This window comes from Botryllus schlosseri, chromosome 16, assembly GCF_051294905.1.
Source record: "Botryllus schlosseri isolate E-star chromosome 16, Bs_hap1, whole genome shotgun sequence".
NCBI classification, from domain to species: Eukaryota; Metazoa; Chordata; class Ascidiacea; order Stolidobranchia; family Styelidae; genus Botryllus; species Botryllus schlosseri.
The window spans coordinates 21,125,227-21,150,158 of NC_137251.1; the positions used below are offsets into that span (position 1 = coordinate 21,125,227).

The window sequence follows — 24,932 nt, forward strand, 5'->3', positions numbered from 1 at the left end:
CGGGGGTTTCATATCTGCACATGAATGGACAGCAGTTGCGTTGTTACGGCTGTGACAAAAACGAGTCGCCGAGAATATTATTATATATAGTAATCAGTAGGGCAATTTTTTTTTGACATGTCAAAAAAAGTCAAAATTAGGTCAAAATTGTAGCGTTAGGTCAAAATTTGTCAAAATTTGTCAAACATTTTTTGACCTCTGCATTTCGTTTGTACCGTAGATTTTGCGCTGTCGGTGAACTTATCATTTGATATTTTACAGCTTGTAGCCTACTTTATAGGCCTACCGTTGTAAACGGACCATCGTCTGCTCATTGTGAATCATATATGGTCAAATGAAACAAATAGAGACATGGTTTTATGGTAGGCTTACCATATTTTGAAAATGCAAAAAGAGGACACTTTTTCAGAAATTTGCAAGATACAAAACCGGAGTAGAATTCCCAAAAACCGGTGAATTTTTCCCACTTTGCGGTCGGTTGACTGAAAAAAAAAAGGTCATTACTTCCGCTCAGAGCTCAAAAACACGTTTTTCACTCCACATTGCCAGGTGGATGACTAAAAAAAAAAGGTCATCACTTCCGCTCAGAGCTCAAAAACACGTTTTTCACTCCACATTGCCAGGTGGATGACTAAAAAAAAAAGGTCATCACTTCCGCTCAGAGCTCGAAAACACGTTTTTCACTCCACATTGCTTGGTGGATGTCTAAAAAAAAAAAAAAAAAAAAAAAAGGTCTTCATTTCGCTCACAGCTGAAATCACCGCTTTTCCTCCGAAATACCCGCCGGAGCTTCACTTCTGCGCTATTTTACGTCATATCACTCGCAATTTCCACTATATCTGACCTCAATTTTCAAAAAAGAGGACAAAATCTCAAAAAAGACGACAAAAGGGCGTCCTCCGAGGACACTTTCAAAAAAGTCAAAAAAGAGGACAAATCCTCTTAAAAGAGGACGTATGGTAAGCCTATTTTATGGTCAACGTACCGCAATATCCTAGCTGAAGCAAGACTGCTTGGACATTGCATGGCTCTTATATCAAGAAGCGCAAGCTGAAAAATTGTGATATAGACAACATTGTCAGAATGAAGCAACACGGTTTGTCACCAGCAGTGTTGTCAGCTTGAGTGTTGTCAGCCAACAAATGCTGCTGTTGAACGTTCTTTCTCCGTTCTTGGCAAGCTATACGTAGTAAGGACAGAGACTTTCTACCCGAGAATGTAGGAAAGAATCTTTCGTTGTACTACCACAAATTTTAATTATTTCCACCAGAATACGTAATGTAACTACTGGAATTCTTCATAGGGCCAGATTTCGTTAAAATACTAGTTTTTCATGTAGAAATCTGTCAGTTTTTGAGCCAAAAACGTTTTTTCAGGCCAATTTACTTTGTAAGGACAGACAGTTCCAACCAGAAATGAAGATAAGTAGTACAATTTTAACATTATATGCGAAAACACCTAATTTGCATACGTGAGGTCAAAATTTGGTCAAATTTCAGTTTTTTTAGGTCAAAAAAGGTCAAAATTTAGATTTTTTAGGTCAAAATCTTCCGTTTTTTAGGTCAAAAAAAATTGCCCTAGTAATCAGTCATAAGTTTTAGTCAACGTTATAAATCGCAAATCAAATAATCTCGTGCATTTGATAGCTCCCAATTATTTGTGAGCAATGTATTCCATAGAGGGCTGGAAAACAGAACATAGGATGCAGCAAAATAATTGTTGCATTAGCCGTTAACAACGAATTAGCTATAAACGTCTTTATAACTATTGAACCTGATATCATGCAGGTACTGACCTGGCTATTATATGCATCACGGTCCGCAACCTATTACATTAAACGCTAAATACGGTTTTGGGAAGCGAAAGTCTAGTAATGTAAAACTGAACAATGAGATTCTTGTTGGGTCACTAACATAATGAACAACATATACAAGCATAGAAATTATATTTAACTTTGGAACTATACGCGGTGGAAATATTGTAATAGTGATACAGGTATATAGGAATTTCGAGATTCTTGGAGATTCACGACGGATCTGGATAAGTTATTAGAACTATACCTACTACAGATTCTTGAGAGCAGTTTCTTCTAAAAAGGTGTCAAGAAAACTTATCTCCGACACGTATACCCTATCCTCAAAGCGCTTAGTCTAAGGGTTTTCAACCTTTTTGTCGGCTTTCTAGCTAAGTTGTCCAAAAAAGTTCAATGAGAAACTCCGAGTTTCAACAACACAGTAAATTAATCATATCAAAATTTAGTAAAGTAAAGGTTATTGCATCGTCTTGCATCATTACGTTACGCGACATATATGACGATCATATTCTCAAACGTGCCAAACGAAATTGTGGGTATGCCGTATACCCGCAATAATAATACGATCTGCACTCCATCCTACCAAATACTTAGTGCATATTTGATAACTCAGGTCACAACTATCTTACAAATAATCTACAGACCTTCAGAATGTCACGCAGGGAATGTAGAATCCTAATTAGATTGCAGACACTCGAGGCTGAACGGCCATCTACACAGAATTAAATGTCACCAAAATGGCCTTTGTGATGCATGCGGGATCAATGAAACCGTGGAGCATTTCCTCCTCCAATGCCCTAAATATGACCGTGCCAGGATGAATCTAATTCAGCCCGACGACCAAAACAAAGTACCTCTAACGCCAGGGTCCCTACTCACAGATGCACATACTATATGGCCAGTCATCGTATTCACGATTTCAAGTGGCAGGGATATATAAAGAATTATAAATCATTTAGATAGTACAGGAGTCGTTATCGCCAGATATCGTCCTGGGGCAAAAAGCCGAGTAGCTAAGCCCCATTGCCCCCTCATACCTACCTACCTACCTACAGAATGCGATTTCTAATAAGTGAACGCACCAATCCCCCAAAATTAATTCGCCACCTGCAAATTCTCAATGTTCTAGTAGGCTTACAACGAGAAAAAACTAAAATTAAAACCATACGATCTAACATCTGGAGCAAGGAATTTCGTTTAACAATATATTATGTCATGGTTTAGGTCAATGAATGCGAATTCTTGTAAACCCATGAAATAAATCCTCCATGTAGGGGCCAGCAGGGTTGTAATGACTCGAGTCATGACTCGACTCGAGTCAGACTCGAGTCACGAATTATTGGTGACTCGACATGACTCGAGTCATTTTCTTGAAAAAGGAAAATGACTCGACTCGACTCGAGTCAATATTTGAATTGACTCAACTTGTACTCGAGTCATTACGCATGACTCGACCCAAGTCATTGACTCGGCATATTTTATATTACTTGAAGATGAAGAAATTAGCGAATTGTACTGGCTAGATCAACGCATATGACGAATTCTGCCGATATCGCTATTTGTCGCCACTGCTTTCGTTGCACTCGTCTAATATCAGATATACCGCCGTAAAAACAACAGACAATGTCACATATAGTAGCAATGCATTGTACAAAATCATCCTGTGATGAAGAGGTAATAGATCCTCCGCAATCAAAGTACTCGAGACTTTCAATTATACAAGCAAACAATCGAAGCAAAGTTCAATTAGAGGCAATGAAATACATTAGATGGTCAAGTACTTGGAAGAGACTGATAAGCTCATATGTAGATTTGAAGGCGAAGAATCTTTGCATTATTGGGCGACCAGAAATAATGAGTATCCAATCTTCAATGTGGTTCAAAAATGCTTGTCAATTCCTGTATCTAGTGCACCAGTGAAACGTGTTTCAGTAGATGTGGATTTATTCTAAGGCCATGCCGCTATAACATATATGAGGATCTCCTTTCCACTTAAGTATTTTTGAATTGTAACTCATCATTGATTTGATCTGCTGTCAGTGAAAACACACAATACACTCCGTCCATTTGACGTTTTGTTAGGTATGTGCATTGTGCACGTGAGTAATAATGAATGGCTAATGTTGTGTGATGTTTGTACAATAGGGTTGTTCAAAAATAACTTCTTATTTATTTTACTGGGTGGCTACTCGGCAAAAAGTAGAATCAATGATATGAGAGGAGAAAATTTTATATTTGACAATAAAGGGAGTGTTTTTGTTGAGAAATTATTTCATATAATATAATTATATGCTAGTAGTAAGCCGACTATTTTTTCATATCCAAAATATTCCACTCTAATAAATTCGCTTTTTCTAGTTGGAAGTGAACCAAATTTGCTATGAATCATATTTTTACACAATATAACAATATCATGAGGTGGGCCGGTAAAATTCGAAAATCTCTATTTGTAGTTAATCCAAAATTTCCTCTCATATTAGTAACGCTCCGGCGGCGATTTCGGGAGCTGAGCAGGAAAGCTGACCTTTTTTTATTCAACCACCTGATTATATGAAAGAAAAACTATACGTCTACATAAACCTGCATCTGTTGATTCTGATACTCTATCAGCTGGTATCTAGACGTGAATTCGTTGGTTCTATATCAGATAGCCTGTAGAATGAATTCGTTGATTCTCTATAAGCTATAAGCTAATTCAGGATTGAAAACATGAGTTGAACATGACTTCAATACTGTGACTTGGACTCGACTCGAGTCATAACACTATGACTCGGACTTGAGCCTTTAAACGGTGACTTGGACTCGGACTTGACTCGGTGATGAATTGAAAATGACTCGACTTGACTCGAGTCAAAACCACAAAAGTAAGATTGACTCGTGACTCGGAACAATGTGACTTGGTTACAACCCTGGGGGTCAGTACTTGCGACTCTATTGCATAAAGCCTGAAGTAAAGTTAAGGAGAACGCCAGGGCTCGACCTCCGAAGAGGTGGTACATACCCCATCATATAGCCCACTTGCGGTCTCAAACTCCCGTTTAGAACCAGTAACATAGAATCTGGAAAGTATATGAAGCAAATTGTAAATTCGACAACGTCTAGCCTGTAGAAATCTCTGCAAATCGTCAACTTTGCCTTTAATTTCGAACTTATGATATTGCACTTACACTACATTGAGAACTATACCTTTATATTGATGGAGGCGCCATGTTTTCATTTGAAGTTCTATGTCTTGACCTGAATAGAAATATTTGATGCGGTTCAATGATTACAACAATATCCCGAGCGAACTGCGAATGACTTATTTCAAATTTCTCATCATTCATCGGTTTCCTCACTGTAAAATATAGATGACCGGTATGTATCGGCATCGCTCAATTTTCTTTGTCCTGACGGAATGGGAGCATTTTTTACAATTTTTCGCTAGAGAAATTGAATACCGACGAACCTAGCTCGGTGTGTGGGAATAATGACCCGTCTGCAATCTTTGGTTTCCAAATCAATACTACGAACCATATATTTCTCTCTTTTCCACTCTCACCTGCAATATGGAATCGTAGTATAGGGAAGTGCGTGCACAATATTTTTGTGCAGTATTCGAACCCTGCAAAACCGTGCGATACGGCTGATCTCATCTGTACCTTTACGTACCAAACTATCGCCTTGCTACCATAAGCACCGAATTTTGCAAGTTGACAAACTATATCGCTTTGACGTATCAAAAGTCATTCACAAATATTTTTCCAATAGTTTGCCTCCTCTGTTTGATGACTTTTTCATACCTGCCAAAAATGTCCACTCCCACTACACGAGATCCTCGTCTAAAGGAAATATCTACTTACCCCCACTCAATAGCAACCTAACTAAGAGATCTATCGACTACTCGGGACCTATCATCTGGAATGCATTACCACCACATATCCGTGAATTGCCTAATAATAGATTCAAAAAAGCCCTACTTGATCACCTCTTATCGTTACACTAACACTGTTGCCCTACCTCGCCCAGACATTGCTTCATTGATCATTTGCTACCATCGTTTAATTTTTCTTCTATTTTATTTTTTAACTACTGTAACCTTTTTTACAGCCAGACTGTTTAAAGTCAAGTGTATATTTTTGATGCTGGTGTGATCAGATTAGATGACCTTCACGGTCTTATCGATTATTCCTAATACCGAATACTGTGCAAGCATATTTTCTGTACCGCACCATCACTGCCGTGTGTTATGTATTTTGATTGGATGAAAATAAAGACTCTCTCTCTCTCTCTCTCTCTCTCTCTCTTTCTCTTTCTCTTCTCTCTCTCTCTCTCTCTCTCTCTCTCTCTTTCTCTTTCTCTTTCTCTCTCTCTCTCTCTCTCTTTCTCTTTCTCTCTCTCTCTCTCTCTCTCTCTCTCGTTATAAGAAAGAACAGCTGTAGAATAGTGACGCGAAAACGAAAGAAATTGATGCCGCTAGATATGCTGGACGATGGACATTAGACGCGCTCGGTTGAAACATTTCGAACACAATTTGGGTCGCGGGTCGGATTCAGGCCACCACAACAGGAACATGACACTCGGATGTTGCCAATAGTGCCGCATCAATGCCTTTGTGTTTTGTGGTATTAGTAGAATTCGAAACATTGTGCATAGTATGCAGAAGTACAGAATATTTTTACTCTTTTCGAGCAACACGTATGTTCACAAACAATGTAATTGGCAAGATTGCATTATTTAAACCAGGCCCGGGCAACCCGTGACCTGCGAGAAAGTTTTGAGTGGCCCACGAGATAATTTTAGAAATTATTAATATTATCTAACATGGATTGCCTAGATTGTGAACTTGCATGGCCAACCAAAAATTTGATTGATCTGGCCGCAACATTCGGGATGTGACGACAAAAATGTCAGCTCCGACGCATTGGCAGATCCATGGACCAGTCAAATCTTGGTAGATCTTCGTACATTACAAAAAGCAGAATATTCTGCGGTAGATGTATCGAAAGTAAAAATTTTCTTCACGCTTCACGCAATATTTTGTCACTCGATTTCTTGCTTTTAATATTGCTACCCCCTCCTGAAAATGAAAGAACGCCTATGTACCAGATTAAGTCTAATTATGATTACAATTACGAGGGAATGTGTCGTCCGACAGGCGACCTTGCGTTTGAGCTCGCAGAAAGACCGTCGACGACGAAACATGGGCATAAAATTATTGACGCATGTAGGCCGAAGCTTTCGATATCGATATGCCCAGGTGGCCGAATATTCCAGTTCTTGCAAACTGAGCCCAGAAATATACAGCAGACCCGCAATATACTCAAGTAACAATAATATTGACCTATAAACTTTGCAAAATTCTCGCGCTTGGCGCGACTAGTGACCCGTGCGATGTTTCGTCAATGAACTGTGGCCCTTTGGCCGAAAAGGTTGGCAACCCCTGGGCTAAACGATTGAATGCAGCAATACCTATTCGCATATTTCAATTTGTCTTCTTTTTCATTTTTATTTCGGAATTGGGCCTAACACATGCGTTGAGAGAAATATAATCGATACATTGACTAAGTTGTAGACGAGGATTCTCCGAGTTTGGTTCGTGAATAGTGAATCAAGATTCTGGTTTCAATGAATACGATTTCAAGTCAAGTGAAATATACGATATACATGGGAAATTATCCAACTTAGAATAAAGATCCCGATACCGCGGTTATAAGCGTATATCAATTAGGGATTGTGCTAACTAATGAAATGTTCTGACTCGTGTGGATCCGAGCCTTTTTCAGCGGTTTTATGACAAGAATGAGCAATTATTTTTCCCGGCTGACCAAATGTGAAACAGAAAATATATTGGCTGGCCAGGATTAAAGTTTAGAGTTAGACTATATTCTGCAGCATGTAGTTTATGTCTAAATTGAAAGAAGTGATTGACATTGCTAACCCATGCTGTAGCGGATGTGGTATGGCTGCGGTATGTGTGGCAAAATAAAATAGCCTTGCTGCCTCCAGCAGATCCGAGTGCATATGCATTTCGCAGCATGATTTTTTCTCATAATGCTGACTCAAATTATATTCCTTAAACACGGGACCATGCTCGGTGCTCATCATGAATTAAAAAGACCGGTTCACGCCTGACTTCAGTAAACAAATATTTAGTTTTCCGGATCTTGTTGAAATGTCGCCCTTCAGCCGCATCTTTCATTGCTTGACATTACATCATTTGTGAGGGAGGATGACCGCTAATCACGTGCACCGACTGCATTATATTGCTAATTAGAATTTGTAAACATATGACGTAACAGTACAAAGCGCAGGCCTGGTAACAAACAAGATTTGAACTTGAATATGGAAACAGTAACTGTGATTGTCACGTCATACTTTGCTATATTGGACCGGACCTGGATACTCATAATCAGGCTGCATAAATGAACCAGACTTCACTGCAAACGCGTTTCCAGTTCAGTTTATACACCCTAGTTTTTGTCCATGCATGAAAATTAATAAATAGATTGTATGGTCTAAATTCCAGGGAACTTTTCGCGGGCCACTCGGAATCGCATCGCGTTCTACACAATGCCCATATCTGTTCTATGCGAACGTGAACGTAAACACGAACCTATGACGTCACGGGATGTCATATTGCTAATTCTAACCCTGCTTTCCGTCTTCCGTCTTTGCTTGTTATTGAGACAATTGTTATGAATGATTTCTGAGCGACACGCGAAATGATCATGTTGCGACTATAATGGGCGCAGAAGCCTGTCTAATCATGACGGTCGGTGACGCCGGTATCAATCAAACACAGCCGTTTACTCCGATTAATTGGATATCATGGCACAAAGTAGGCGAATGTAGATACAACGTATAGGCAAAGGCACAAAGTTAGATGTATAACGATTAGGGTTGCATTTAAAAAAATGAATTTAAAACAAACATGTTTAAAACATGGCGCTTGTTTAAAATAACTTTTTATTCTTATTTTTTTTAGCGGTGACCTCACGAATCTTAAACTGTGACGTCACAGTGGATTGATATTGGCAATTGAAAATGTAGAGTAAGTATGGCTCCTTTGACTAATAGGGCTTATAGCCCCTGTCATTGCGAGGATTCCAACCACTTCACATCATATGCGTCGACTCTATCGGATGCAAATCGTCCGTAGTCTCATACTACATGTTTTTTTTACAAAAGTATGTACACCAGGGGCGTCGCGGGCCGGATAGAAGCCTTGATATCGATCGCAGGTCGGACCAGTCAACTGATTTAAAAATACTGCCTCATGTCATTGCTTCGCACTTAAATACTTTATTACGGGGGTGGCCACCTATCTGGCCAAGGGGCCAGATGCAATTGTCGAAATATAGCGCGGACCACTAGCCGCGCGAAGCGCGAAAAATTTTGAAAGTTTATCGGTCAATAATATTGTTACTTGAGTATATTGCGGGTCTGCTGCTCATAGCTGTACTCGGTTTGTAAGGTCAGGACTGTTCGGCGCCTGCACATATCGATATCGAAAGCTTTCCCCAACGTGCGTCAAACATTTTGTACCTAGGTTTCAACGTCGACGGCCTTTCTGTGAGCGCAAACGCAAGGTCGCATGTTGGACGACACTTTCTCTCGTAATTGCGAATATAGATATACCCAATCTGGTACATCATAGGTTTTTTAATTTTAAGGAGGGGGTAGACTATGTTACAATATTAAAAGCAAGAAATCGAGTGATAACATATTGCGCGAAGCGTGAAAAAAAAATTACTTGAGATAAATCTCCCGCAAAACATTCTACTTTAGTGTAATGTACAATGACCTACCAAAATGTGACTGGCCCATGGATCTTCCAATGCGTTGGAACTGCTATTTTAGTCATTAACATCTCACGTGTTGCGGCTTGCGGACAGACTAATCAAATTTTTGGTTGACCTTGCAGTTTCATAATCTGGGCAATTCATTTTTGATAATGTAACTAATTTCGAAAATTACCTCGCGGACCACTCGAAACCTTCTCACGGGCCACATGTGGCCCGCGGGCCGCGGGTTGGCCGCCCCTGCTTTGTTATTTAAAGCATAAAAAGATAATACACCGATCATGGCGGTTTTATTCTAGCAAGTCGCAACACCATTACTCGCGAGCAATGCAATTGGCAAAGATAATACAGTTACGAACCGCTAAAACATTGGGTCTAACGGCGATATAAGGGGGCATATTTTCATGCTACACTTGCTTTAGTCGTAATCTGGTATTAGCCCGGCGTATGCGTTGTGATGAATACAAGATATTCAACTGTAAACGCGAAGGTAGGAATTTGGTAAATAATATGAAATCTCGAGTCGGGTTTCTTCAAGTCCGGGACGTATTGGGTCAGAAGCTCAATCGTAAGAAGTGCGACCATAGATATTTGAATTATTTATTTATGTAACTAATATATTCTCCATGTAAACTGCATATAACGGTTCCGCATTGGCGTTTTCGCCTTTGTGAATAACTATACTTTTTGGTTCATTTTGACACATATCTCTGAAGTCAGTGTGGTCTTTTTTCCTTCTCGATATAGGGTGGCCATATCACTGATTTGTTGCCATGGGACCGACATGCCTGATTTGTTGCTGGATAATATAATTCTTTTTCTATCCACTCAGAATTGCTTCGCGGGCCGGATGAAATCGCCTGGCGGGCAGAATAATGTTCGATTGAGCCGCGTGTTAAATTAAATTGGAACACACACGGAATAAACAAATACAAGGAAATGCCGCACGCACGCGCTAGCACCCACTATTTAGATGTGATCAGTGAGTTTCGGTTCTTCACAATCAGAATAACAGTTGGCTTGCATCCAAGTTGAAATGGCGCAGTTGGTTAAGCCACCGCCAACGTCGCATAGATATGTCAGGTGGACTATTATCTGGACACCTCCTATACCCTGCATCGTTGCTCATACGGCGTCTTCAGTCCGGAGAAAGGCCCGACGAAGGACGCATACAAGAAAGACAATATACGAGCGAGGAAATCTCAGATGAAAGGCAGTGAAGACTGTGTTATGACCAGGCCTTTGGAGCCGGAGCCGGAGCCCGGAGCCCCGGAGCCGTGCATTTTTCCTGGAGCTGGAGCCGGAGTCGGAGCTGCACACAAAATTCAGCCGGAGCCGGAGCTGGAGCCAGTTATTGGACGGGTAGCTCCGGCTCCGACGTATTTCATAAGATGCTATTATATATGCAACAACCATATCTTCTGAGTTCACATAATTCAACAGCAGGCGATTCCGATAAACTTGATCGACACCGGATGGACTGGTAACGAGTGCATCAATATCGGATTTCAAACCATTGGCTATTTGGTACAGATCGAATTTCTATTGATCAGGTCGTGATATGCGCCCATATTGCTTTTACTGCAGTTACAGTGGAATAATAATCGCACATTCAAAGATTGTATTCAGCTGCATGGGTTAATGTTAACGAGTACGGTGCCAGTGCTGAAACGCCACATCAGATTTTTAATGCTGTACACAGCAATGGCATGGAGTAAAGTGCGATCTAGCGCATCTATGATGTTATCGACAATTGACAATTAGTCATTATGACGTCACAAGCCGGCACGGCGTCACTTATGTTTTCGTTGCTGCATCCGATGTTACTGACGCCTGACAGACTCTAGATCAGTGGCTCTCAACCGCCGGTCCGCGGACCGGTGCCGGTCCGCCAGGCATTTTGCAATTTTATACCTTAATTCCAAGAAGCAATATGCTGACGGCTTGTCCATTGATAAAATAAATAAAACATCAAAATTTAAACTGATTGAGAACTTCGTGAGGTGACATTAGGTCTGGAAACATTCGACTTTAAGTTCAAGCCGTGTCATTTGACGACATGCAAGCGATCAGTACGAGCTGACTCGCTAAAATGCTCAGTTTGCACGATGATTCGTTTTCCATTCATTCATTTTGTGCAGTAGCCTAGGCCCTATCGTAACTGCCGCACCACAAAGACCCAATTGATGGGGGCCAAGCTTGAAGGAGGCCTAAAGTTATTTCGTGAATGAACATAAATTATGGAGTATTTTAGTTGAAACTTCATCCAATTTTTTTAAATTTTTTTTCACGCTCTGTTCGATTTTGTGTCACTAAATACCTTGATTATTGGGTGCCCTTCCGCCAAGAAATGCGCATGATTTATAAGATTAGGCATTTTCGGCGTCAGCCATTGCCGCGCCACGACGTACCAACAACTGATGAAGTTTAGGCTAACATAGGACTGCAAAAAGTGTGCCAAAATTTGGCAGCGGGGACACCTTGGCCTAAAACGTATGCTCTTTGTAGAACGAAAACCTTGATATGCATATGTCAAATTGTCCATAGGCCCCTAAATGGCTGGAGCTAAATTTCGCTATCCAGGCAATCTGTACCCCACAGGTAAAACGCCATCCCGCAGTGAAAAGGTATTTTCCAACGAAGAAATAGCAATTTGGAATCCTGTGCGTCTTTTTAGCTTAGTACGCTTGGGCGATTTCAATCGCGATTCACTATATAACAGACAGTAGGTAATGAATTAATGGCATGCCACGAAGTAATTATTTGCAACATTCCAGTACGAATATGTTTAATTTGATTACATGCCCTAAATTTTCCAAGACGACACCTCACTCAGATCTAACGGATAATCTGATAATTTATAGTAATATGTAATCTAATAACTTATAGTAATATGTACGCAATTAACAATATTATTGACTGATTCGGTCATGAATTATAGAAAATTTCCGCGCATGGCGCGATTAGGCTACGTCAGTGGTTCACAACCGGAAGGTATTTTGAAATTTTTAGGGGGAAAAGTGGCTTTGGCGTTGCATCGGAAGATTCACAGGGTTCACAATGTGTGGCGAAATAGTGCAGTGGTAAACTCCACAGCTGCAACACCAATGGGTTCTGGGTTAGAGTCCGACCGAGGTCGACTCAAGAATTCCTACCAAAGTGCTAGGAGTTTATTTAGGCTCCTCATTGCCATCTCATCCGTGTTAGCGGTGTCTTATAAAAGCCTATAAGTGGGCCGTGCTATAAGTCGGCCGCCATGGAATATAAAAAATGCAGGAAATTGGCCTGGCCCTACACAGCCTCCCGATGAAATTGCTACTAAACAGGAAAAAGTCAAGCCGAATTCAGCACAAGGCCGCTGGTGAAATTGTTTTCCTTACCTTTCCAAGTCAACATATGAGCTAATGTGAAAAACATATCAAATTCATCGATTCCACTCAACGCCAAAGCAAGCGGGCTCATAGTGATTTATGTTTCGTCAGCGGCTACCAAACCGGTAAAAAAAAAAACAAGTTAAGTTTAGCTGTACTTTACCATAGTGTAGGTAGTGCGGTCCGCATTCGACATAGTTCGGACGTATCTGAATATGATTGTCCAGTAATTGCTCAGTCAACAATGGTTGTGCGTTAAAAAGCAACTTTTTTAGTCACCGGCAAATTTTTCATAGGGGGGAATTTCAGCTCAAATATCGGTCAAGGAGGCCACGAGACAAAAAAGGTTGGGAACCACTGGGCTACGTAAACTCTCTGCCTGCACTGAGTAGAATTGATGTGCTCAAAAGTACTGACGAAAGCATCCTTTTAACCGTGGGGGGCCCAAGGCCAACGTTTTTCGAGGGATTGACTGACGATGTGCCTTTTCGGCACTGGTTTTGTGTATGGCCATGGGCCAGGTATGGCTGTTGTCAGGTGTTCTCGTGAGGCGCATTGTATCCGTAATAGCCAGAGGCCTACGCCTGGTGGTAGGCTAGTGGGCAATGACAAGGTGCTTGGTTAGACTCCGAAACGATTCTTTTCTCGATATTGTCGAAGAAAAGAATATTATTCGAGTTGGCGTGGTCGGTTAAATCAACAGCAAACGGCGCGAAAGACGGTTGGCGGTAGCACGTTTATTTGGGAAAGGCTATTTTACCTCGACTGAGCAGACTCACTACCGTAAAACCACGTGGATGCCATCATGAACATAATTAATTACGATCAAAACCCTAAAAAATGTCACTCGCTATCACCCTATACTTGCAAAAAACGGCTTCATACTTAAATTTTGGGTCGATTTCAATTTCCGAAAGTCCACCGGTCCGGCAGATATTTTTTGAAATTTTACCGGTCCGCGAGGTGAAAAAAGTTGAGAACCACTGCTCTAGATTACTCTAGGTAACTAACCTACGGGTAGATTAGTAATCTATATAGATCAGGGGTTGCCAACCTTTTCGGCTAAAGGGCCACATGAAATTGACGAACGAGTGCGCCGCCCACTTGCCGCCCCAGGCGCGTAAAATTTCCAAAGGTAATATTATTATTAATTGGGTATATTGCGGGTCGACTGTATATCGCCCGCTGGGCTCAGTTTGCAAGGATAGGACTATTCGGCATCTGGACATATCGATATCGAAGATTTCCGCTAATCACTTTGTGCCTACATTTCATCGTCGACGATCTTTCTGCGAGCGCAAACTCGAAAATACTTTATTTCGTAATTGCGAATATAGTTAGACTCAATCGGCTAAATCGGGCGTTTTTTTCATTTTCAGGTGGGGGTAGGCTACAAAGCAAGAAATCGTATGACAATTAAACAAGCGGAGAGTGAAGAAAAATTTCACTACTTTTTAGTTTATTGTAATGTACGACCATAGCCTTATAAAGGCTATGGTACGACGATTTACTAGAAATGTGACTGGACCCTGGATCTGCCAATAATGCGTCGGAACTGAAATTTTAGTCATCAACATCCCAAGTGTCGCGGCCAGACTAATCATATTTTTGGTTGGCCTTGCAAGTTCACAATCTGAGCAATTCAATTTCGATAATATAATGGGAAATTAGCTCGCGGACTACTCAAAACCTTGTCGCGGGCCACATATGACCCACAGGCCGCGGACTGCTCACCACTTTAGACAGATACCTTCGATAGTTTTTAGAGCCGGAGCCGGAGCTAGAGCCGGAGCAGTGGTAATAATGTGACTACGGAGCTGGAGCCGGAGCTAATGTATGATAAAAGAAAGCTCCGGAGCCGTAGCTGGAGCAATGCAAATTTACGGCTGCTCCAAAGCCCTGGTTATGATACTAATACTTCACCATAAGTCCATAAGACGGGTGTGAGATTGATGGACCTCACATATGATTGTGTTGACAGCCTCTTGTACCTGTTCATTGTGTCTTATGTTTGTATTATAAACTGTATTGTTTTTGCTAAGTGGACGTTTCATGGTTACAGCCGTATACGATTATAGGGTAACATGCATTCATTAGCGCAGATGGCCATATGTGAGTGGAGCTAATGCCGTTTCTTGATGCGATCTTAAAATTTTATCTCAGCGGACACGGAACCCTTAGCATTAACAAACGAAGCGTCTGATGCTAACAACTTTTCAGTTCATTGTAGATATCTTAAGAAAACAAAAGCAAATCATCAGGGCCAACTAGCCTATAACAATCGACTCTGAAATCAACATAACCGACAAATATTCCAAGTTGTCAATTAATTAGAGCTATATTATCTTTCTTTTGAATGTAAAGAACCTTATTTAGTCGTTTAGTATTGCGTACGCTGTCTGATGTCATTTGAGATAGCGATGTGTTCATTCTGACAAGTCAAGGCACTGTTTCGGTTCGCGCAACATAATTAAAGACAATATAGATACGCAGAAAGGTTAGATCAATATTTGTCTAATAAGCGATGAATACTGTATGCTCGAATGTCATAAGGTTGTTGGGTCAATTTGAAAGTCACTATACTGTTCAGCGAATATATATTTATATATACAGAGAGATTGTATTATCGGTCGATCACTTCGCTAAATCGCACGAACGGGTGACGCCATGTAATGGCTGTAGGATCGTTATTTAAGTTACACGCAACAACTTCATGCATTTTCAGGGAAATCGCAATTTGGATTGATAGTGTTAAGAAAATCATAGCCCATTGAACCAGACTTCTGTCAATCTGGTTGGGTTCTGAAAATCAACGTATAAAAAATTGTCTGATGCGACTCTGCGGATCAGAGGACGACGTTGTTTTTGAATTTATTCGACGTGAAAAGTTACTATGACAACCCTTAGATTGTCAGCGGCATCTGATCGCATTGACATGAGAACCCGAAGGAAGAAAAGTCATAAGACTCGTGTATCAACTATTCGAGGTACGAAGCAGCATTTGCTTTTCAATCATGTTATCCGTCGATTCAAATTGGTTGATTGGATGAAGAAAATTTAGTGTTCAATGTGTGACATTGTTACGTGTATTTTGATATTTTTCGAATTTTCTTTTATATTGTAAATATAGCGAACTCTCTTGCAACTATTCCGAACTTATATGTGCGTAGATTCACTCTATGTACTCCGTAAGATTTCTTGAGATTGCAGACGGTTACAAAAACTCTGAGAATGAAAATTACCATCCTCGGCAGCATCATTGGTGCAATTACCATCCTTGGCAGCAGTGGATATATGGTTCACATGGTCATGTGGATCAACAATGCACGTAGCAATAAATCCTGATTGCTTTTACATTTGCACCCATGGTAACAAATTTGGAAGAAGACAGGCATAACTCGTCCATTTTCGTGGAAACATCGTTTTCGTAAATTAATGAGCTGTGATTTTGTAAAAAAAATTGCTGGATTCGCACCATCCAAAAGTTGTGAACAACGAATCCTAAGAAGTAATATTGATTTGCAAGTTGACGTTAAGATAGTGGAGTGTTTTTGTTTATGAGATGATTCATTAGGTGCGTGAAACGAATTGAAGACTTTCCGTTAAATATAGCAGCCCAATTTTGCCTTAACATTCACCCAACTCATGGCCAAGATTGGTTCCATGAATGTAGTGGTCACTCACATGTGTTTATTAATCGGCTATATGAATCAGTTAGTGCGCTTTCAAGTCACATATGCTAGCATGCATGCCGCCTTTTGAAAAAAATATGAAGCCTTCCTTCAAAATTGCAAAAAGATTCGCGACATACCTGAGAATGTGTGGCGGTTAGTATGCCGCGGCACACAGTTTGCGAATCACTGATATAGGTAATCATCGTGAGTCAAAATCAACTGAAATAATTAGGTGATTAGGAAGAATCAATAATCACCACAAAAGTACTTTCTGCTATATATCAGACTGTGCTCTACGGTGCCCTGAGTATCACATGAAATGCAGCAATACTAAAGAAGGCTTACTTTCCGTAAATTCATTTAAATATGAATACCGCCGCCATGTAATAGCGCCTAATGCTATTGTATGTAACTCGGCAGAGAGTTTGTATATCTATTGATGTGCTGTGATAAGTTGTAGTATGAGAAGTGCATATCAAAACAATGATGAACCCTTCAAAGCAATATGTATGAGTTGCGAAATCAAATCAAATAAAGGGATGAGATAAACCATAAGATGAAGGCCCCAAATGACAGCAACGCGATATTGATTCATGAAGGCATTACTCTCATATTATTGGGCAACACGAACCTTTTGTTACGAGAGCCTTAAACCTCTATTATGACGTCCATGTGCTTATATTCAACATGCTTTATAACTGCGAAATGTCTGAATATTGTGTATGATGAACAAACGATGACCGATATGTAGTTTAAGGCGAAAGCAAACATGGGTCGCGGTAACGCCATCTAGTGGCGCTTCGAAGTGGATCACAGATTTCCCTGGAGCGAAATGTACGTACAGTGAGTCAGGCGTTTGTTGATATTTAGCCATTCAAAAACACCACAAGATTACGATGTACGGAAAAAAAAGGAATGTGGCGACTTGAGTTAGTCTTTTGAATCCGACACGCACCTAGAACGGCGATAGTAAAAGCGAGGTTTGGGTGTTCACGGCGGATAATTCAAACAAAAGTCTGAATTTGTCTTTGTGCTGATAAAATATAATATTTGCTCAAATAATTGAATGATTTATGCCTCAATCCATCATATCGCAATGAAATCGCTTACAAGGCTTCGACTAGCTTAAATATTGGCGTTGGCAATGAACAGTCTACAGGTGCGAATCGCCTACTATCGGATATTAGTTTCAAACGTGCAGAGGTGATGGTAGAAAAGGCTTGGGATAGAGAGAGGAATGTTGATTGTGTTTTTAATGTTACTGCCGACAGAAATTATTGAAAGTTTACTAACTAGTGCAGGCAAAATCGAGAACCAGAGTGATTTGATTATTTCACATCCAGTCCAGCCAGTCGGGATTCGAGAACCACTCATTACGAGGTCATACGAAATAAGAATGTATTTGAAGGTTCAAGTATTTACCCATATGCGGTCGAAAGAAAAATAAAGTTCACGTCCTCAAATATAATTTTTACATCCGAACTAAAGCTAGACTAAAGCCGATAACTCCAACATAGTCAACCGACATTCACGAGAGTTGGCATATAGTTTAAGGCATACCTCTAAAACTTAATAGCATTTATTTAGGCAGCTTTACAGCCATTGTTAAGCTTGGACATGAAATAAACTAGAAGGGACGCAACTTGACACCTGTAAGCGATAAGAATTAGATCAATATTTAGAGACTAGCAGTCGCAGATTATAGTTTCTGACTCCCTACTACAGATCCCGATATTTCTTTCCTTTCATATCGACTGAATATTATCGGCGAGCTGAAAATAATCGGTCGCGCTCTAATGCTAGGCAAGAATATTCACAGCTCTTTCTGACCAGCATGCTGTGGTGAATAATCGCAGCATTGTTCAAATGTTTTGAAAGCAGTTATTCGATCAATCTAGGTTTCAAGGCTCCCGCGGTAAACATGTCGAAAGTTTATTTCTTTCTGGAAGAACTCTTTGGTGGCAAGAACGTATGAGCTCGTTACTAGACGAAATAAAAGCTTACAGGTCGGCCGTGCTATAAGTCGGTACATACGGAATCAAAAATACAGAATATCGGCCTGGTGTAAAATGATCAATGTAGTCGAAACACCATGAATATCAAACAAACAAACCTCTGAAAATAATTTTGCCCATATTGTAGGCCTACGCAATTGAATGCCAAAATGCAACAAACTATGCATTTACACTTTCAAACATCATTTAACTGCGATGGTTGAGCTTGACTTTACTCCACTACTAGCCTACATATACTTTTTGAAGCGTTTGGGGAAGGCACACTTGTAAATTATGTTCCACAGAAAGTCTGACACGAACCGCTGGTCTTCCATATGCAGTGCACATCCCTAAAACCGTGCTTACAATTAACAATTGTAAGTGGAAGGGAAGAGCAATAGACTCTCCACATATTTGTGACACTGTTAGATGTGACTTTACGACACTAGGCCAGTCCAATAATCTGTAACCTTTTCATCATTGTACATTAGAAAACCGTGTAGATTACAAAAGCGCTAATCAAGTCGCTCTCATAATTGCAGATGACACTACTTCTATAGTAACAGATATTCAGTACAGACCAGTAGCGTTACAACGCAATGCAAAAGCATGGTGATTAAAATAACATCAAGCAATATTTGAAGAGCTTCTTCGAGCTACAGAACTTCAATATACAATTCAGTAGTATAAATATATTGAAATGAGTCCGAAGATTTTCTGCTAACACTCGTCAGGGGTAATGGTCAACAACTGGTAGAGAATTAAAAAGAACATTTTATATCTACAATAGCATCATAAAATATATTTTCATTTGTGTGCCTTGGGGCTGTCATTTATCAAAATACGCCAACCATGTCTCTGCCAACAGAAAGAGTTCGTGTAGGCTACAATCTAACATACTACATTGAGCTCAAGTGTTTCTTCGGTCCGATGATAATATTCGACATTTCATGCCGGGGACTTCATCTTTTGTGATACGATTGTTAATATACATTCTTACTTACAATTCTCTTTTTGCTGACCATTGACCCTGACGAGTGTCAGCCGAAAATATTCGGGTTGATCTCAAAATGAATATACTAATCAATCATTGAATAATAAATAATACCCAAATTCATATGGTATGCTTATATTTGTGTCCCCTGCGGTTACGCGTAGCCTACCCCAATTTGAGAACTCCTGTTGTTGGGTGTCACTGAAAATCAGATGCCGCTGTGCCGTTCAGGCTTGGGTTCAAAATATTTTTTACAAGCCTCTATTTCCAGACGACACAAGATTAGCTAGAGCGAAATCTAGCAAAACCCGTCTCGGACTTTCTGTCGTCACTTTGCCAGCGCTCAAGTCACGTGATCGCCTGGACTCGAACCACAGATCACCTCATCGCGTTTCGTCGAATCAGCTATCGTCACGCCATCGACAGTTCGGGACACTCGCCGCTGTTCCCGCGCTGGTTGTAGGATCGGACCAGAACGATTACGTGAGAGGAGTGAAAATAAGTCATATTCCTCATTTGACGTCAACGCGCAACCTTTTGCCGACGATTAAAAGAGAGATTATCGAGATCGGAATGGGGAAAACCGATTTGAAAGGTTGTCTATTGTGCGATGTCTTTGCAGCCAATGCTATCTCAGAGTCGACACTAGGGTTACCATAGTTTGGGAATGTGTAAAAAGGACATTTTTCAAAATTTTCAGACTTTCCTGACTATATGGTAAATTTTTCCCGAATTCGTGGTCGGATAACTAAAAAAAATGAACATCTTTCTAGCTCGAATCCCGAATTGCCGGCTTTCCATGAGATTTTCCGTTGGTTGACAAAAAAAGTCATTTTTCTTGTTCAAGTCCCGAAAACAACGTCGGACCGTTACTTGGCCGTTCATTTCCTAAATCTCAACCAAAATTCTCAAACAAGAGGACAAATCCTCTTTCAAGAGAACGTATGGTTACCATAGTCAACACTACTAAAGTGGTGTGGCCACGGGTGTGTTGGCTGTGAAAAAACCTCCCGCTTCAAGCGTATACTGATGTGTATAGGGAAAGCCGATCCAATTCCGATAAAATAAAAATTATTGAGTTACTTCCGAATTAAGCTATAGGTACCGGTAGTTGTGTTTTAGTTAGCTAGCTGCGGATTTTTCAGGGTCGTTAGTTTTTAGTTATAGCTCTTGCTGTAGTTCCGTGTAGCCTATGTATATTTGATCATTTTGAAAATCAAGTAGTTTGTACAAGTCCACTCAATGCAGCCGATCTGTTGCAGGAATTTTACAGCTCGCGGACACCGCGGTAAAGACAAAAAGAGTCTCCTTCAGCGATGACGTCACGGTAGAAGAATTCAAGCCAAACAGCGCAATCAGACCCACGCGTGAAGTCACAGATAGTGTTCTGCGAGACGAAAAGCATCTGGACGACACCGAGAGCGAACGTGATTCGCGTAACAACGGTGAATCCACGAACGATGGTGACGTGACAGTCGACATTCCAGAGAGCAACGAGGAGATTTCGAGGGTCCTCGATACGAACTCGAGAGTCGAAGTCGAGAATGGAAGTGAAACCGAAACATCATCAACAGAGTCAGAAGTAAAGTCGGAGATATCAGCAGAGACAAACGAGCAGAGAACGTCCGAGATGGAAAACGATCCGTGCGGCGATAAAACAGAGTCAGTTCCGTGTATTGACGTCAGCAAGGCAGAGTTGCCCGCCAATCATCTGAACTTGCCCGCAATAACAGAAGAGGGCGATATAAAGAGCAATGAAGTCACAGATGGCATGAATGACCTAGAAAGCGCCCCATCAAAACACCAACCGGGTACCAATCTCGCAGAGAAAATAAGGCAGAAAACTATCGATCGAGATAACGTGATCCGAAAAGCTCGCGAAGAAGCCAAAGCGAACGCTCGCAAGGCGCAGATCGCGGCAGAGAGAGCTACGTGGAGCTACGTGGTGAGATACCCGCGCATGCGCGTGACGCAACCAGGAACCGGCAGGTCATCACTGTTGAACCCGGATTTGATCCGAGCTGCTTCGACGTCAGAACGGACCAACTCGTTTCCTCTGAGTCGTACCCCACCTTTGACCCTGTACAGGCCCAACTTCGGTCCCAGACACGAGAGGAGGACGCTACCCCCACTGGAACCCAATCCATTGGGCCAGTCGAAACTCGCCTCGCAACGAAGCATGTGGGAGCCGAACATCTCGTTCGTGAACAACAGCAGAAGGAGGAGAGTCGCCGTCACCGGATCTCACGTCACCATAACCGAGATCCGTAGATGAACGGACTACACCTGTGGGTACGTGCTGTCCATGTTACCATGGGATGGTTCGAGAGGATCCTGGAAAAGCCGCAGTTTCACCGACGGTTCGCGTTTCTGGAGATACTCATTTCTTAATGAATCGATGATAACGCACATACTGTGAAGACATTTCGTCGTTACGCGGATAATTGAAGACACGGCTTCGCTCGTTACCTGTCTGCTAAAGAAGGAATGTTTGCGATCAACAATTTCCTGAAATTAAATTTCTTGAACGAAACATTAGCTGAAATAGATGAGTCACGGATGTTTCCATAAACATCGACGTGGGAGTGTGAGCGCTGTTTTCAACTTGCAGTGAAATATATAGATTTTATTGCATCATTCCTCGCATTTTATGCAGATGCGGCCTCAAAATACACCTGAGGTTGATACCTGCATCAACGCCAAAATATCGATCGAGATAGTGGAGACGATTTTAATATATGGTGAATCCGAAATAAAGTTGGACTCTGCGAAGTACGAGATGTGTGCTCTGTAGTACTGATACATATGACGTTGTTGATAGGTAGTCAGTCAGTCACTGTGACGCTGGCTTCACTCTTGCGTTGACTTGGGCGGTATTATTATTATTTTCATCTGCTCAAGTTACATACTTGATTGGTATGTGATTCGAAGAGGAATGGTTCAAGTTATTTGTGTCTAGTTCGCGGTCAGGGGACTACTCTTTTTTATATCGCGTATAGCATCAACATTCTTTTCGAGCAATGAAGGATGCTACATATCCTAATTTTAACATACACCAAATACTCCGATCATGGGCGCCGAGTCACGGGGTGGCGGGGTGGCGCAGCCACCCCATGACACAATTATGGGGTGGCTGCCACCCCATGCAAAATGTTTAAACGCCCGCCGTCTAATCTGTCAATTAGCGAGTCCGTGATATCGCGTAAATGCCAACCATTTACCATTAACCGATGCGCGCGTGAATAATTGAATACTCAGCTTCTTCGGCGACGACGAACTAGTGCTTAGAACGCCCAATAAAGTGTAATCCGTGATTTGTAATCACTAATAATCATACAATCGAAGCGACCTCGTTGACGGCGACGATTTCGACACGCTTGCGCCGAGAAATACCATCTCCTCTCTTGACCAGACGAACGAATCAACGTTCTACTTCTCTCAATTAAGCTGTATTCGCGCGCATATTCGTTTACAAAATAATTCTTGAGTTAGTTTCGTGATGGTCTTTTTAATTGGAGCGCGATCGCGAAATAGGAAAGTGGGTTTGTGTATGCCTTCGAAGAGACAGTCAGTCCTGCGCAAAGTGCGCATATTCATTACTCTAACAAGGCTTTGCTAACTTTTATCTGGAAATCAGTAATGCAGCTCAAACGTCGTTATAATAAGCAAACAATTGTCGCGATGTCAGACTCGGAACCTCATTGTGCTGTACGCAAGCTGAGGAATTACTGATTATATATGCGCGCATTCTCGTTTGCTATCATCTGTAGGCTACTAATTCTTGTCTGCTTTATACGTTCGTATTCCCTAGATGTCACTTGTCAGTGTTTGATTTGTTATTAATACTGCGCATTGTGCAATACATGTCGTTGAATTACGTTGTCAAATATTGATGCAACAAGAGATTCTCTGTGGCGCAAATTCTGAATTTATTCGATTAGTTTGAGCGGGAACCTTCTATGTTCATTGTTCAATAAACTTCATTGCTGGACGGCCTCTATCGGGCGCAACCATATCGCGGATCGAATCTCAAACCATCGGGATTTGTATTTCCATTAATAAGGTTTGCGGCATGCGCCCATATTGCTCTTGCTGCAATAACACCTTGATAATTAAGTCACACTATTTCACGATCAAATTCGACTGGCTGATTGGGACCTACGTAGGCCGTAGGCCCGGGGCTGATATTAACCAGCGCGTTGTCGGCATTAAAACACTACGTGCGTAGGCAGTGAGTTTCTCATTTGAAACTAAAAATCCCGTCCTTTTGAAACGTCCATTCACAATGCGTATTATCGATGCTGCGTACTTCAAATTAGTGAGAAACATTTGTATGCGAAATGGGTCATCGATACCTCATGTGCACTATCGTCGGTGATTTGATTTAGCGCGTCCGTATGCAGGCCTGCTACCGTCCTCAGAAACACTTTCGCCAAACAGTAACAATCTCTGAGTGTAATATTGTTTGTGTTTATGTATCTTTTTGATTAAAACTTATGCCCGCGTCTGAACAAATTGTGCTCCATGCCATTGCCGAATCTGGGTATTTAAGTATGACTCGCGCACCCTGTAATTGTAAATATTGCGGGTTTGCGGCATGTCTGCAATTTCGGTATCAGCGCACCCTTGCCGGCCGATTGTGCAGTCCGATAAAATTGTTCACTACTATGTATTTCGCACAGCGTACTGATACTGATTTCAGCAAACTAACGATCGTTGTGAAATGTCAAAATTCGACCTCATTGCTAGAAACGTATATTTCATCACGCGCTCTGAGAAACACTATCTTCTACCCCGATTTGACGACCAAATATACGTTCACCTTCTACTAATTAAAATGCAATATTTGCATCGATGAGGGCCGCAAGCCGCGTTTAAAATATTTTGGTAACCATTTTTGTCATAAATATTCTCTGAGCGCAAAGTTGAACAGTGTTTTATTGTGTGTGCCTGGTAGTTGGAACTTATTTCAGTGCCCATAATATTAATCCAATTATGATTTGCGAACGTAAATCGGGAAATGCAGCAATGCAGTCTAAATCGATGTTTTAATCAGCAACCAATTGTCGCGATGCAAGCTACTCAATACCAAGTAAAAACCCATTGTGTTGGCGGCAAGAGATAATTACTGATTGGTCGCACGCGTTTCTAATCATACTTCTTGTCTGTCTTTCGTGTTGCAGAATTGTTGAGCCATGTTACTGCTCAGAGAGAGAGAGAGAGAATCTTTATTCGTATACATTACATATCAACATAACACTACAAAAATGTAACAGTGAAATGCGACATGCAAGGTAGACGG

The 24,932-nt window shown here is 41.1% G+C and overlaps 3 protein-coding genes and 1 long non-coding RNA gene across 5 annotated transcripts in view; 3 read left to right on the plus strand and 1 right to left on the minus strand.

Annotated features, from left to right (window-relative positions):
* Positions 1–24,932, plus strand: part of LOC145458778 (uncharacterized) — a 264,884-nt gene that overhangs the window by 166,938 nt on the left and 73,014 nt on the right. The gene's annotated exons all lie outside the window — the stretch shown is intronic.
* Positions 1–24,932, minus strand: part of LOC145459414 (uncharacterized) — a 229,606-nt gene that overhangs the window by 162,253 nt on the left and 42,421 nt on the right. The window lies entirely within an intron of this gene.
* LOC145459361 (calreticulin-like) overlaps positions 1–24,932 on the plus strand; it is a 283,057-nt gene that overhangs the window by 33,355 nt on the left and 224,770 nt on the right. The gene's annotated exons all lie outside the window — the stretch shown is intronic.
* Positions 15,663–22,405, plus strand: LOC145459360 (uncharacterized). Of its 2 annotated transcripts, XM_080338011.1 has the most exons (3): positions 15,663–15,955; positions 19,902–20,225; positions 20,893–22,405. In XM_080338011.1, exons 1-3 carry the CDS (start codon positions 15,862–15,864, stop codon positions 21,903–21,905), a joined length of 1,431 nt encoding a protein of 476 aa, XP_080194137.1. In that variant the 5' UTR covers positions 15,663–15,861; the 3' UTR covers positions 21,906–22,405. The 2 variants fall into 2 exon arrangements, with proteins under 2 accessions (XP_080194137.1, XP_080194136.1); XM_080338010.1 differs by lacking the exon at positions 15,663–15,955 and having other exon boundaries at positions 16,059–20,225.